Source organism: Trichechus manatus, unplaced genomic scaffold, assembly GCF_000243295.1.
Source record: "Trichechus manatus latirostris isolate Lorelei unplaced genomic scaffold, TriManLat1.0 scaffold00147, whole genome shotgun sequence".
Lineage (NCBI taxonomy): Eukaryota > Metazoa > Chordata > Mammalia > Sirenia > Trichechidae > Trichechus > Trichechus manatus.
The window spans coordinates 2,198,495-2,212,703 of NW_004444083.1; the positions used below are offsets into that span (position 1 = coordinate 2,198,495).

Below are 14,209 nucleotides of genomic sequence, written 5' to 3' on the forward strand. Positions count from 1 at the left end.
TACCCTCAAGGTTTCCTAACACCCAGGGCTGGTTCTCACACCCGAGTCTCTGATTGGCTCTCTCCTTTGGCTTCCGGCCTAGGGCCCTTTCATCAGCTGTTGATGTCTTCTGACTTCTGCTCAAGGTGAGCTCAAAGCCCTGTGAGGTCTTAGTCAGTTCCCTTACTCCATTTTTCCATCCTTCCTGTCCTGCAAACATACCAGGCTCAAGTTGCTGTTGCTTCTTGATCAATTTCTATCCTATCATATTGCCATTCTCTACATCCACATGACACAATATTATAAAAACCAAAACAAATCCATTGCCATCAAATCGATTCCAACTCATAGCGACCCTATAGGACAGAGTAGAACACCCCCTTAGGGTTTCCAAGGAGCAGCTGGTGGATTCAAACTGTCGACTTTTTGGTTAGCAGCTGTAGCTCTTAACCTCTGATTTCAATGTTTTTAGAATTACTTTACTATTGAATCAAAAGCTTACTCCTGACCTAATATACAAAACAGATAAACATGTGAAGTGTTTTCACATACACACACACTTTTCCTTATTCCTTGGTAGGTGTTACAGATTGAATTATGTCCCCAAAAAATGTATGTCAACTTGGCTAGGCCATGATTCCCCATACTGAGTGGTTATCCTCCATTTTGTGATCTTATGTGATTATTCTACGTGCTATAAATCCTAGCCTCTATGATGTTAATGAGGCAAGATTAGAGGCAGTTATGTTAATGAGGCAGGACTCAATCTACACGATTAGGTTGTATCTTGAGTCAATCTCTTCAGAGATATAAAACAGAGAAGCAAGCAGAGAAGAGAGGGACCTCCTACCACCAAGAATGAAGAACCAGGAGGGGAGCGTGTCCTTTGGACCCGGGGTCCCTGTGCTGAGAAGCTCCTAGACCAGGGGAAGACTGATGACAAGGACCTTCCCCCAGAGCCAACAGACAGAGAAAGGCTTCCCTTAGACCTGGTGCCCTGAATTCAGACTTCTAGCCTCCTAAACTGTGAAAGAATAAATCTTTGTTAAAGCTATCCACTTATGGTATTTCTGTTATAGCAGCACTAGATAACTAAGACAGTGAGTGACCTTGAACTAACTCTGCTGAAACCCTAATGCCCCAAGGTGGGATGAAAAACACCTCTTCACTCCATATATAAATTATCAGACTGGATAACTATTTAAATAGAGAGGGGGACTTTTCATCAGGGGCTCTTGGTAGAATCCAATAGAAGGGTCAAAAGTATTCCTTACCTCTCCATCCCCAAAATACTTTCTTCTCTAGTAAACTTCCAAAATAATAATAATAATGATGATGACTGTTAAGTAGACTATGGATGCATATGTTATTATATACTTTAAAAATCCTTTGAATAGCAATGAAAGTAGGAATTATATTAAACATAAAACAGTTATCATTTATAATTTCAATAAAATCTTTCTCTTTCACAATTTGGTATAATAAAGTATAAAAACTGTCATTCCCTAGAATCTACAATGCAAAGATCAAAGGTAAATTTTCCATAATTTAACTGGAATAATTTAGTCATTTTGAATGTACCAATTAAGAGTGTACCATCACGATTAATGTATTTTGAAAGCATATTACATTTTTAAAAGATATGACATGAGTAACCTAGATACCAAGTTTTGAAAAATTGTGGTATAAAATTTGTACTCTAAGTGAATCAAATGCTGATAAAATCCCTGCCAGTTCTGCTGTCACTATCTTGGTCTAAGTTTTCATCATCTTATGAACGTATTCTTGTATCTGCCTCCTAACTACTCTCCTTGTCTGCTTTTTCTTCCCATCTCAAAATCTTCTGACCCCTCTCTCTGCAGAAGCAATCCTTCTAAGGCAGCACGTTCACCGTGGGACTCCTTTGTTCACCAACCTTTGACAGCAACTCAGTCCTACAGAACAGATCTCAGACTCCAGACTGCGCTGGCCTCACCCACTTCCGTTGCTCAACCTGAAATCTTCACTAGAGAGACGGGCTGCTGAGCATATCTGATGAATCCTCACCTAAGCTGCTAAGTCCCTGCACTCAGGCTGTCTGGTCTACTTCTGTCCATGTGTCTGGCTCATGCTTTAGTCTCATAGCATCCTGAAGGACTCTACCCAGGAGAAATCTTGATGATCTCTTTCTCCTCTTTTAACTTTTGAACTATTGACTGTTCTGTTCTAGTTATCATAATACTCTGGTAAAAGCTCTTTCACTGAACCAGCTTGGTTAATGGAAAAAGTCACTTCAAGTGGGCAATCATGAAAAAAAGGATACATGTGTCAAACATTTTCACTTAAATATAAACGAATGTGCACTCATTTGCCAGTGTTCAGATGGGAGGTCAAGCCCTTTTCTTTGAATGTGGGGCGGCTAATGGGAGCTCCTCATCTGCCTTGCAGAAATCACATCCAACCTCCACAATTTCCAATTTTATTTTCTTTAAAGTGGCATTAAAACTTAAAGGACTTAAGCATACTTGCAGAACAATCCACGTGCACAATTCTTTTAGGTTTTATGACATCTTTTCTAAATTCTACATCGAGCTCATCCACAACTTTAATAACAATTTTTTCAAAGACTTACATTTAAGTTTTCATAGGAAACAACAGTTTTCTTTTCACACCCGCTTCATTTATTTATGTAATATTTAACTAAATTTCTTGTTGTTGTTAGCTGCTGTCGAGCCAGCCCCCAACTCATGGCGACCCCTTGCTCAATGGGATCAGGCCATTGTGATCGATACGGTTTTCACTGGCTGATTTTCAGAAGTAGATGGCCAGACCGTTCTTCCTAGTCTGTCATAGTCTGGAAGCTCCACTGAAACCTGTTCAGCATCACAGTAACACACAAGCCTCCACCAACAAGATAAGTGGTGGCTGTACTTGAGGTCCGTTCGCCGAGAATTGAACCCGGGTCTCCTGTATGGAAGGTGAGAATTCTACCACTGAACCATCACTGCCCTATTAATTAAATTACAAAATTACAATTGAAACTCAACCAGCAAAAACAGGTTTGGGAGAAAATACAGCCTACTCTTGATAAGCCTAGAACTCAACCAGTGGGAAGAGAAGTTAAGCGTACCAGTGCATAACCTAGCTGCTGCAGGTATCCAAGGAGCCATGGGTACAGGTAGAACATCATAAAGAAAGGAGAGAGAATGTTGATTAATCTATTGGACCCGTTAACTGGAGGTTGGTTAAAAAATGCTTCTATTCTACTTGGTATTGTTATTTAGCATGCCATTGATGTACATTTTTTTATTTCTCACTGGCAAGACTGTAAAGAAACTTCAAACAAAGTAAACCATGCTACGCATGTATGTCGAATTCTCCAGAGGCATCAGCCCAGTTTATAAACATCACAGGAACAACCTCTCAGAGAACTCCCAGGTGCCTTAGAGTCAGTCTTGCTTGATCTTGAACTCCAGTTGTCTTTACTTCTGTATGATCCTCGGAAGGGCACTTGAATATTATATTCCACCTGGCAATATAATTCTGAAAAATCAGCCATTGAAAATCCTCTGGAGCCCAGTTCTACTCTGACACACATGAGGTCGCCATGAGTTGGAGCTGACTCAACCAACTGGTTTACGGTGTTGTTTTTGTTAGGTGCTGTCAAGTCGGTTCCGACTCATAGCGACCCTACAGGACAGAGTACAACTGCCCCACAGGGTTTCCAAGGGGCGGCTGGTGGATTTGAACTGCCAACATTTTGGTTAGCAGCTGAGACCTTAACCACTGCACCACCAGGGCTCCCAAAGGGCTTTCATAAAGATTGAAGGAGCTATTTTAAAGGCTTCCAAATCACACATCAGGCACTCGATAAATGTTGCTGTCTATCTTCTTCCTTCCTCATCCAATAAATGGACGAACGAATAAGTGAAGGCAGGAAGGAATAAGTGAATGGATGTCCACTTACCCATAAGGGTTGTTGAAGGCTATGGCATAGACCACATTCCTGTGGCCCTCCAGGGTGTGCAGCTCCTCTCCTGAAGCAGTGTCCCAGAGTTTGCAGGTCCGGTCATAGCTTCCTGTGATAAAGCTGACAAATACATAGGAATACATCACAGGGTAAGAATACCAGGGTCTTACTCAAACACTTCATTTCTTTACTTGTGGGATAATAATCCAATTTACTTTGCTTTTTACAATACGAATCGAGTATGCAGAACAAATTTAGTTAAATCAGGAACAATTTCTGAATCGGTTGACTTAGAAACTTTCGAATTTTATCCCAAACCCAAAAATCAGTCATGAAATAAAATAAAGAATAATGCTGCCAGCAAGCATTTTCATTTTCGTAATATGTTATTATATGTTATATATAATTATATACTCTGTATAATAATCAGTTGGAGCGCTGGTGGCGTAGTGGTTAAGAGCTTGGCTGCTAACCAAAAGGGCGGCAGTTGGAATCCACCAGCCTCTCCTTGGAAACACTGTGGGGCAGTTCTGCTCTGTCCTATAGGGTCGCCATGAGTCGGAACCAACTCGACAGCACCTAACAACAACAACAATAATCACTAACGTTTGTGAAGCTCTAATATGTCTCAATAAAGGCATCACCACTCTCCCTGTTGGTCAGACCCTAAGACCTCGGTGTCATCCTTGAGCCCTCTCCTTCCCTCATATCGCACAGCCAGTCTATTAGTCCTGTTAACACAGGCCGATCCTCGCAAACTCCAAGGTCTCCACCTCTTGTCTAAGCAAACAAAACAGAATTCTAATGAGTCTTGGCTTGCTCATGGCCCTTACAAACCTGTTTTCCACACAGAAATTGGAGTTACCATTTTAACCTTCCTTGAACAGCTGCCCAGCAATCTGGTGGAAAATTCAAACTTCTGCTCATGGTCTACAAAGTCACTGGGGTCCCTGGCTACCTCGGGGACCTCAACGTCTCCCACTGCACACCCTGACTGCTACACTCCCTTTCCTGCTAGCCTCTGAAGAGTCAAATTGTTTCTTTTAATCATGCTGTTCCTTCTACCCATTGCGTTTGCCACCATCATCTGCAGGAACTAGTACAATGACTGGCACACTATTAGGCATTCAATAACTACTTGTTTAATAAGTAAACTACTCCTTTAAAATGGCTACTCTACTACAGGAGAAGCTAGTATACTGCTGTCTAATATTTTACAGTAAAATAATAATATCTTAGTCATTCTTTCAATATTCCAATAGAAAAGAGATTTTCATTCTTTAAAAATATATCTCTGAAATAGAAATGTTTCTAAAGGATAACAAAAAGATCATTTTCTTTCCAAAACAGAAAAAGAAATGCACAAAATTGAAAAGCCAGTCTACATTTCAAGTGGTAATGATAAAAAGAGAAAACAAATCCTAGAACCTAAACCCAACTAAACCGGCGCGTTGACAAGGTAACACGTATTTCTGATTCCCTTCTAGGCATTTTCTTTCTAGCGTCTTCTCCCACGACCTTCCTTTACATTTACAAGTATACACATATGCACACATACAAAAAAACCCAACACTGCCGTCACGTTGATTCTGACTCATAGTGACCCTATAGGAAAGAGTTCTACCCCCATAGAATTTCCAAGGCTGTAATCTTTACGGAAGCAGACTGCCATTTCTTTCTCTCACGGAGCACCTAGTAGGTTCGAACCGCTGACCTTCTGGTTAGCAGCCAAGCGCTTAACCACTGCACCATGAGGTCTCCTTTATGCACGTATAAACCAAAAAAAAAAAAAAAAAACAAATCCATTGCCGTCGAGTCAATTCCGACTCATAGCGACCCTATAGAACAGAGTAGAACTGCCCCATAAGGTTTCCAAGGAGCGTCTGGTGGATTTGAACTGCTGACCTTTTGGTTAGCAGCTGTAGCTCTTAACCACTGCACCACCAGATCTCCTTTATGCACATATAGACATGATTATATCTGTCTAGATCAAGACAACCCTTCTACCTCATCTCTCCTACTTAGCACCTTAGGTTACAAGATGATCAAAGGCATACTCAAAACAGGCTTGAAGGTCCTGTTGGCCATACCCCATGACGCTGAGCTAGGTAGAAAACACCTCCTCTGAATCCACTCACCACAAGCAATCATGAGGCTGTCCCTGCCCGACTGCTCCTAATGCCAAGCCAAATATGAGAGATCACCCCCTTTCCCATGCTGCTTCAACCCCCACAGAAGCAGCAGTCAAGAACTCAGACGACATATTGCACTGAACAAATGTGCTGCAAAATACTCTTCAACGCGTTGAAAGGCAAGGATGTCACTTTGAGGACTGAGGTGTGCCTGACCCAAGCCATGGTATTTTCAGTCACCTCATATGCATGCGAAAGCTGGACAATGAATAAGCAAGACTGGAGAAGAATTGATGCCTCTGAATTATCGTGTTGGTGAAGAACATTGAATATATCATGGACTTCCAGAAGAATGAACAAATTTGTCTTGGAAGAAGTACAGTCAGAATGCTCCTTACAAAGGAGGATGGCAAGACTTCCTCGTAAGTATTTGGGACATGTTATCAGGAGGGAACAGTCCCTGGAGAAGGACATCGTGCTTGCTAAAGCAGAGTCTCAGAGAAAAAGAGGAAGACCCTCAATGAGATGGACTGACACAATGGCTGCAACAATGGCTCAAACATAGCAACAACTGTGCGGATGGTACAGGACAGGCAGTGTTTTGTTCTGTTGAACATAGGATCTCTGAGTCAGAACTGACTCAACAGCACCTAACAAGAACAACAAGCTTCCCCATACACACCAGAAATCGCCTTACCATGCCCAAGTCAATTTACACAGCAGCTGTACTATTTGCTGACAACTCAACAGGCCTCCCACCCAGAGGTTACCACAATGGCACAAATACTATAGAAATCTCATATTTAGGGTCAGGAGAGAGAAGGCTTATTATTTCTCCTCTATATTCAGTAGGGTACTGAAATGAGAGATATGAGAACACTATATACTTAACTGGCCTCTTCAACAACTAAAGCCTTAGACAATTTTTATCCCTGGATTGTTAAAAATTAGAAATAAAAAGGGAATCTTACCATGAGCCCGACTTGTTAAGTGCAACATTAGTCAATGGTAGAATATGTGCTCTGAGGACCTTTGGTAAAGAAAACATTGTTTTAAACCCAAACCAAATTAAATTCAATTAATTTAAACTTCAACTAATTCAATGTTGTCACAATTACATGCAGAAATGGACAACTGTCAATATCTGAACAAACGAGAAAAAAATACATTGCACCTTCTATTATTAAGACCAATAATACAGTTTGTAGTTACTGATAATTGCAAAAACGTGACTGTATGTTTTCCACCAATTTACCTTTAGGATAAATTATGGATATTAAATAAGATGCCCCAAACCAAAAATACCCACTGCCATCGAGTCGACTCTGACTCATAGCGACCCCACAGGACAGAGAAGAACTGCCCCTTAAGGTTTCCAAGGAGTGGCTGGTGGATTCCAACTGCCGAACTTTTGGTTAACAGCCATGCTCTTAAACACTGTGCTACCAGGGCTCCAAAATAAGATGCCAAATAGCAGTAATTTATATTTTCTTTTACGTATTGTATGTGGGTTTGCATATTTGTATACATAGAGTAAATAGGAAATATGTTAGATGTTTCGAATATAGATTTTACAACCTATTATTACTTTTTGAATCCTAAAGCTCCTTGAGAGTCGAGGCTACGTGTTATTTTCTCTCACTTTCAATCCCCACATTGTCTAGCATATAGCAAATGCTTAATAAATATTTATTGAATGAATATACATACACTGGATAATCGGTTTATAGAGTGATTGGCTAGGCTAGGACAGCCCCAGTTACGTCTGTTGCCAGGGTGTAACTATTAATAGCTTCCCCTATGGCTATCAAAAATTTTCGGATTTGGAGGATAAATTACAAGGGCACACTGTGGAGCTCATATTTGAAGTTAAACAGCGCCACCTGCTGGACAAAGACATATTACAGGAGTAACCTCATCGTCTAAACTTGAATCGATGACTGCAAAAGATTGCCTGGATATTTTGTACCAGATAAAGCATGCTGAGTACATAAATAATAATCATATTTTACTATATTAATTATATTTAAATCATGAAAAAAGAAAAACAGTATAATAGAAGCAATCAGAATAAACAATTATTAAGTACTATTGAATAAAAAAAAAAGGTCCTTAATGGCTACATTTCTTATATTCTTTAATTAAACCATCAAAAAATACAGAGTAAAATAAGCATGTTAATAATTAATTAAAATTATATAAGCTAAATCAATACATAATTTACTGAAATACAGTTTAAATTATATGGAAGTAGAAAATCTGAAAAGTCGGCATACCCATGAAATACAACTTAATATTATTCTAACTAAAAAAAAATGTTCAATTATTCAATAATTTAAACCTACCTACATGGTACTCCTTAAAACATCATTATAGAGAGGAGCTCAAATTAGTAAAGATCTTTTTTTCAACCTCTCAAGAAATAAATGTTTTGCATGTCATTATTCATCCAACAAACATTTATTGAGACTTCCTCTTAGCAAACATATGTGAGGTGCTGAAATGAACCACTGACAGGTATTTTTCTCGGAAAAAAATATTTTTAGGGAAAGAGAAAATGTGGTTCATATTTTACTAGAGATTAATAGAAAACTAGTTGTTTCACAGAAATGTTTCTACTTAATATTTTAAAACACACATTACCTTAAAAAGGTAGAATTTGTGGTCCTTGTGCTGTCGGAGTTTATCTTGTAACCTCTGTATTAGAAGTTTCACTTGTTCTGTTCGTGAAGCAGTGATCAGAGGTTCTGCTTTCTGGATCTCATCTACTAAGGCTCTGACATCAGTACTGAAATTGACCCAAAATAATAATAATAAAAACAGTAAGTTACCTTTTTTCTATTTCAAAAATTGCACATACACTCATTACATGAAAAGCTGTATTGGTTTAGGAAGCACGATATTTATGAAATGTTGGGGATTCCATCATCTTTCCCAAGAAATTTCTAGGAAAAAAAAATCTATCACACAAACCAATAAAGGGCATTGACGCATGGATGACAGAAAGCCTCTCGGATTCTCTAGATGCTTTTTCTCAATAACTGGGACCTCTCCCCTGGAAGGTGTGCAGAGATTGTGATTTTCTCACCTAGGAAGGCAGAACGCATGCTAGTTCTGAACATGCGCTCTTTTTCTCTCTTTTCTTTTTCCGGCTTCTTTTTTTCTTCTAAAACAAAATAATTTCAATGTGCTGGTACTACCAGGGGTGGGAGGGAGGGAGAAATGGGGAGTCATTGTTTGGAAAGCACTGACGTTCTGTTCACGTTGTTGCTAGGTGCCATGGAGTCAGTTTCGACTCACAGCAACCCTATGTACAATAGAACAAAACACTGCTGGGTCCTGCGCCAACCTTACAGTAATCGTTATGCTTGAGCCATTGTTGCTGCCACTGTGTCAATCCACCTTGTTGTGGGTCTTTCTCTTTTTCGATAACCTTCCACTTTACCAAGTATGATGTCCTTCTCCAGGGACTGGTCCCTCCTGACAACATGTCCAAAGTATGTGAGACGTAGTCTTGCCATTCTAGCTTCTAAGGAGCATTCTGGTTGTACTTCTTCCAAGACAGATTTGTTTGTTCTTTTGGCAGTCCATGGTATATTCAATATTCTTCGCCAATACCACAATTCAAAGGCATCAATTCTTCTTCGGTCTTCCTTATTCATTGTCTAGCTATGGCTTGGGTCAGGCACACCTTAGTCTTCAAGGTGACATCTTTGCTTTTCAACACTGTTTATGGTGATGGAAATTTGGCAGCAGATATTGGCAGATATGATGAATGTAGTTGATGTCATTAAACTGTATATGTGAAAAACCTTAAACTGGCAAATGCTGTGCTATATATATTTTTACAACAATTTAAATAAATGTGCTGGTACTATACGTTTCACTTTATACATGTTCTCTCACTCAATCCTTATAATAACTCTCTAAATTAATGCTTTCATTATAAATATTTTAGAAATGAAGAAACCAAGTTCAGAAAGATTAGGTTTTTAAATAAAGTGCTTAACTCAGTGCCCAAACAAAAATAAACATCCAATGAATTACAGTTACTAATATTTCTTATGGGCTATAATATTACATTCCTGAAAGAGAACTGGTTTGAAAAAAAAACAGACTCAAGTGTTCTTCATGGTATTCAAATAATCTATAAAAATTCTAGTAAATTTTTCTATTCCAGAATAATATTAGTTGAAAAAAAATAATTAATGTCCATATAGCTCAAGGAGGGCCATTTTGCAAAATACGTCACAAACGTGTCTCCAAGATGCACTCCCCCAGGTAAAGACAGGACTCGTGGCCCAGCTGTGAGGAGTTTAGTTGGCTGACAGCCTCCAGCTGTGGCTCCTTCAGCATTGCCCTCAGCATTTGAGCCAAAGGCTTGCTCTTCTCTGGTGGCCCTCAACCAAGGACTAAGCACAGGGCTGGTGCCAGGCCTGGCCATTTCTGCCCCACATGGGACTCCTCTGGCATACCTTGCTCCAAAGTTCCCCTCTGGGCCAGCAGACTGTCAAGTCTTCGTTTTGGTGGTCTGATTGCTCCCCCTGCCCGATCCTGCTTCATCCCCTGGTCTTTCGGAGGTGCCACTGCCCAATAGGCCTTTTGCCCACCTAACTCTGTCTCAGTCTCTGCTTCCCAGAGAACCTTACCTGTGAAAAACATCATCTCCTCATCATAAACAACTCCTAAGCTCTGGTTCTGGGCAAAGCACTGAACTAGGTTCTCTGAGGAACACAAGGATGGATGAATGAGACTATTCATTCGGTTCAGATTTATTGAGTTCCTACTATAGGCTCAAAAACCCTGGTGGTGTAGTGGTTAAGAGCTACAGCTGCTAACCAAAAGGTCGGGAGTTCAAGTCTACCAGGTGTTCCTTGGAAACCCTATGGAGCAGTTTTACTCTGTCCTATAGGGTCGGTATGAGTCGGAATCGACTTGACAGTAATGGATTTAGTTTTGGTTTTTACTACAGACTCAGTCCTGGGAGTGTGAAAGATGTGGTGCCAAAAAAAAACAAAAACAAACCCATTGCCGTCAAGTCAATTCCAACTCATAGCGACCCTACAGGACAGAGTATAACTGCCCCACAGAGTTTCTGAGGAGCGCCTGGCAGATTCGAACTGCCGACCCTTTGGTTAGCAGCTGTAGCACTTAACCACTATGCAACCAGGGTCAAAAAATAACTTACAATTCAAAGATAGGAGTGAATGATTTGAATTGAAATCAGTCAGAGAGAGAGAGAGAAGGTTTATAATTATGACTTTGATAAACTCCAAGGAACTCAGCTGTCCAAATAGTTAAACTTTCATAAGACTGAAAAGGATAACAAGGCTCTTGGAAAGGTTTCTAACAACAAGCATAAATCAAAATCTATTTTCTAGCAAGATCTTAATGAACCAGACACTTACTCAGTACATCCCAACCCTGCAGTATTCTAATTAACCGCTATTTTCCAGCCCAGTATCTCCAGTATGTCATCTACAATGCAAGTGTGTTTAGATGCAGAACACTTCCAGATTCTCAGGCACAACTAGAAATAAGATCCAGACTTTCAAAATTTAACATCTGTGTTTTTACTGGATCTCTAGCTGGAAGTTATTCTCTCCCACAGAACTTTATCTGTACCACTTGTACAATGTTCCATTTTGTACATGCTGTTTCTCCAACTCAACAATAAGCCCCTGAGGGTAGGTATGATGTTCAGTATCTTTGTAATCTCTTATAGAATCTAACATACAGCTTTGTATCTAGTAGGTGCCAAATATTTATTTGCTGATAGAATAAATGAATGTCTAACAAAACTTTCTACATGCTAGCATAGTCACAAGAATCAGTAATCTAGCCTATCTACAGAAATAACAAGCCTTGATTTGATATTATGCCTTGACTTCCCCTAAAAAATAGGTTAAACAGGATTGTTGTAGACAAAATTCAATGACATTTTTTGTGCCACTATTCATTCTTTGGTTTAATATATATGTGTGTGTATGTGTGTGTGTGTGTGTATATGTATCTCCACTGACTACATTCTCTATGCCAGGCACCTGGAATAAGACTTGGACCCTAACTAGACCATCATCCTTAAAGCCATCACTGTCTTCACTCTAAGACAAGTGCCCTCAAATGCCACCTCTTGAGCAGCAGAAGCTCCAGACCTAAGGAAGCCCTTCTCTCCACCAGCTATGATGCCATGTGGAATAATTTTAGACCTAGAAAGCAGCTCATCTATTTATTTGACATATCTGAGAGGTCCCTGCCTGACAGACTCTTCTCCTCTCCCCTACAATCATACAAACTAAAAGGACAGTCATACTGCAAAAACAGCTGTATCCCCAGGCCACACCTCTAAAGCACATATTGTGGTATTTTTGTTCTGTTTTTATTTTTACCCATTGAAAATCTGGGGGAAAATAAATATCTGGACTTGGACTCCTACAGGTCTGATCATGAATCTGTCTCTGTCTCCTGAAGTGGACTTTCACATAAGATTTCCCAATCAAAGAAAAAAACCAAACTTGTTGCCATCGAGTTGATTCCAACTAATAGCAACCCTATAGGGCAGAACAGAATTGCCCCATGGGGTTTCCAAGGAGTGGCTGGTAGATTCAAACTGCCAACCTTTTGTTTTGGTTAGCAGCTAAACTCTTAACCACTACACCACCAGAGCTCCAAGATTTCCTAAAGGGACTGAATTCTGGGCATTACCACCTCACAAAGGGATTTCCCCTGAGAGTGCACCAACCTTCAAAGACACAGATTAGGCTCCACCCACTTCTGCCCCTTGACCCCTAAGGAGGAGGTACATATGCAGTCAACCCTATAACATTTTTATTTACTCGGAAAATAATAGACTCAGTAACATTCTTAAAACCCAGTAACCAGTAATCCTGGAAACTGTCAAGGCCATCAAAAACAAGGAAAGTCTGAGAAACCATCACAGCCAAGAAGAGCCTAAGGGGCCATGATGACTAAATGCAACGTGGTGTCCTGGGTGGGATCCTGAGACAGAAACGGGCATTAGGGAAAAGCTAAGAGAACTTGAACAAAGTATGGGCTTTAGTTCATAATAATGTATCAATCAATACTGGTTCATCAGTTGTGGCTAATGTACCATATTAATGTAGATGTTAATAACAGGAGAAATTGGTGTGAGATATATGGGAACTCTCGGTAATTACAAGTTTTCTGTAAATCTAAAACTATTCTATAAGAAAGTTTGTTCAAAAAAAAAAATTCTGTAGCCAGTACCCCCAAAACCCACTGCCTTTGAGTCAATTCTGACTCATAGCGACCCTATGGGGTTTCCAAGTCTTTAAATCTTTACAGAAGCAGACTACCACATCTTTTTCCCACGGAGCAGCTGGTGGGTTCAAATCGCCAACCTTTCAGTTAGCAGCCGAGCAATTTACCCACTGTGCTACCAGGGCTCCTTCTATAGTCAGTATAGGTTGTTTAATAAAGAGAAAAAGGGCAAACTGATCATCCCTTTTTCCTCTTATTCAGCAAGACACTCATGTAGAACACACTGAAAGTGAAACAGGAAATAATACAAAACAAAAGAATATTTTTTTAGCAATAATTTTCTATTAAGTTTATTCAGCACATTCACACATCATTCACGTCAGAGTTTTTCAATAAAAATTTTGGAGATGAAATACTTGTTGCCTTTACATTATATAGCTAACTTACCTAGGACTGAGATCAAGTAAGTCTATGGATCTGGTCTTTAATTCTCCACTTTTTTCATATTCCAACATAATTCCTATAAAAATGAACAAACATATGCTATTAAACAATTATGATGACAGCCCATGCTAAAAGTTAATCTACTCTGATATTTTTTCATTTATATTTTTCAATTTTAAAATTTTTCACTGTGAAAAATATACAGTGAAGTCTGGTTTTGAAACAAGATGATGTAGACTAACTATTCCCTGGTCCTCCTCTCTAAATAAAACTAAATAACTTTAAAATTGTTCAACAGACAACAATAAACGGATTCTGAAAGTTGGATAGAAGATGGACTGGCTAGAGACGTCAAGACTTAAGAAACGACAGTACGGTGAGTTTCCCGAGTTTTCTTTTGATCTCCCATATACCCTTGAACTGGGGACAAAAGGGACTTGCGACCTGGAACCAGCAAAAGGCA

The 14,209-nt window shown here is 39.6% G+C and overlaps 1 protein-coding gene across 1 annotated transcript in view; it reads right to left on the reverse strand.

Moving 5' to 3' along the window:
* Positions 1–14,209, reverse strand: part of DAW1 (dynein assembly factor with WD repeats 1) — a 50,703-nt gene that overhangs the window by 20,122 nt on the left and 16,372 nt on the right. The window contains exons 2-5 of the mRNA XM_004385818.1: positions 13,750–13,822; positions 8,704–8,848; positions 7,032–7,090; positions 3,926–4,048 (exon numbers count right to left, since the gene is read on the reverse strand). Coding sequence (XP_004385875.1) covers positions 3,926–4,048; positions 7,032–7,090; positions 8,704–8,848; positions 13,750–13,822 — 400 coding nt within the window. The remainder of the gene's footprint in view (positions 1–3,925; positions 4,049–7,031; positions 7,091–8,703; positions 8,849–13,749; positions 13,823–14,209) is intronic.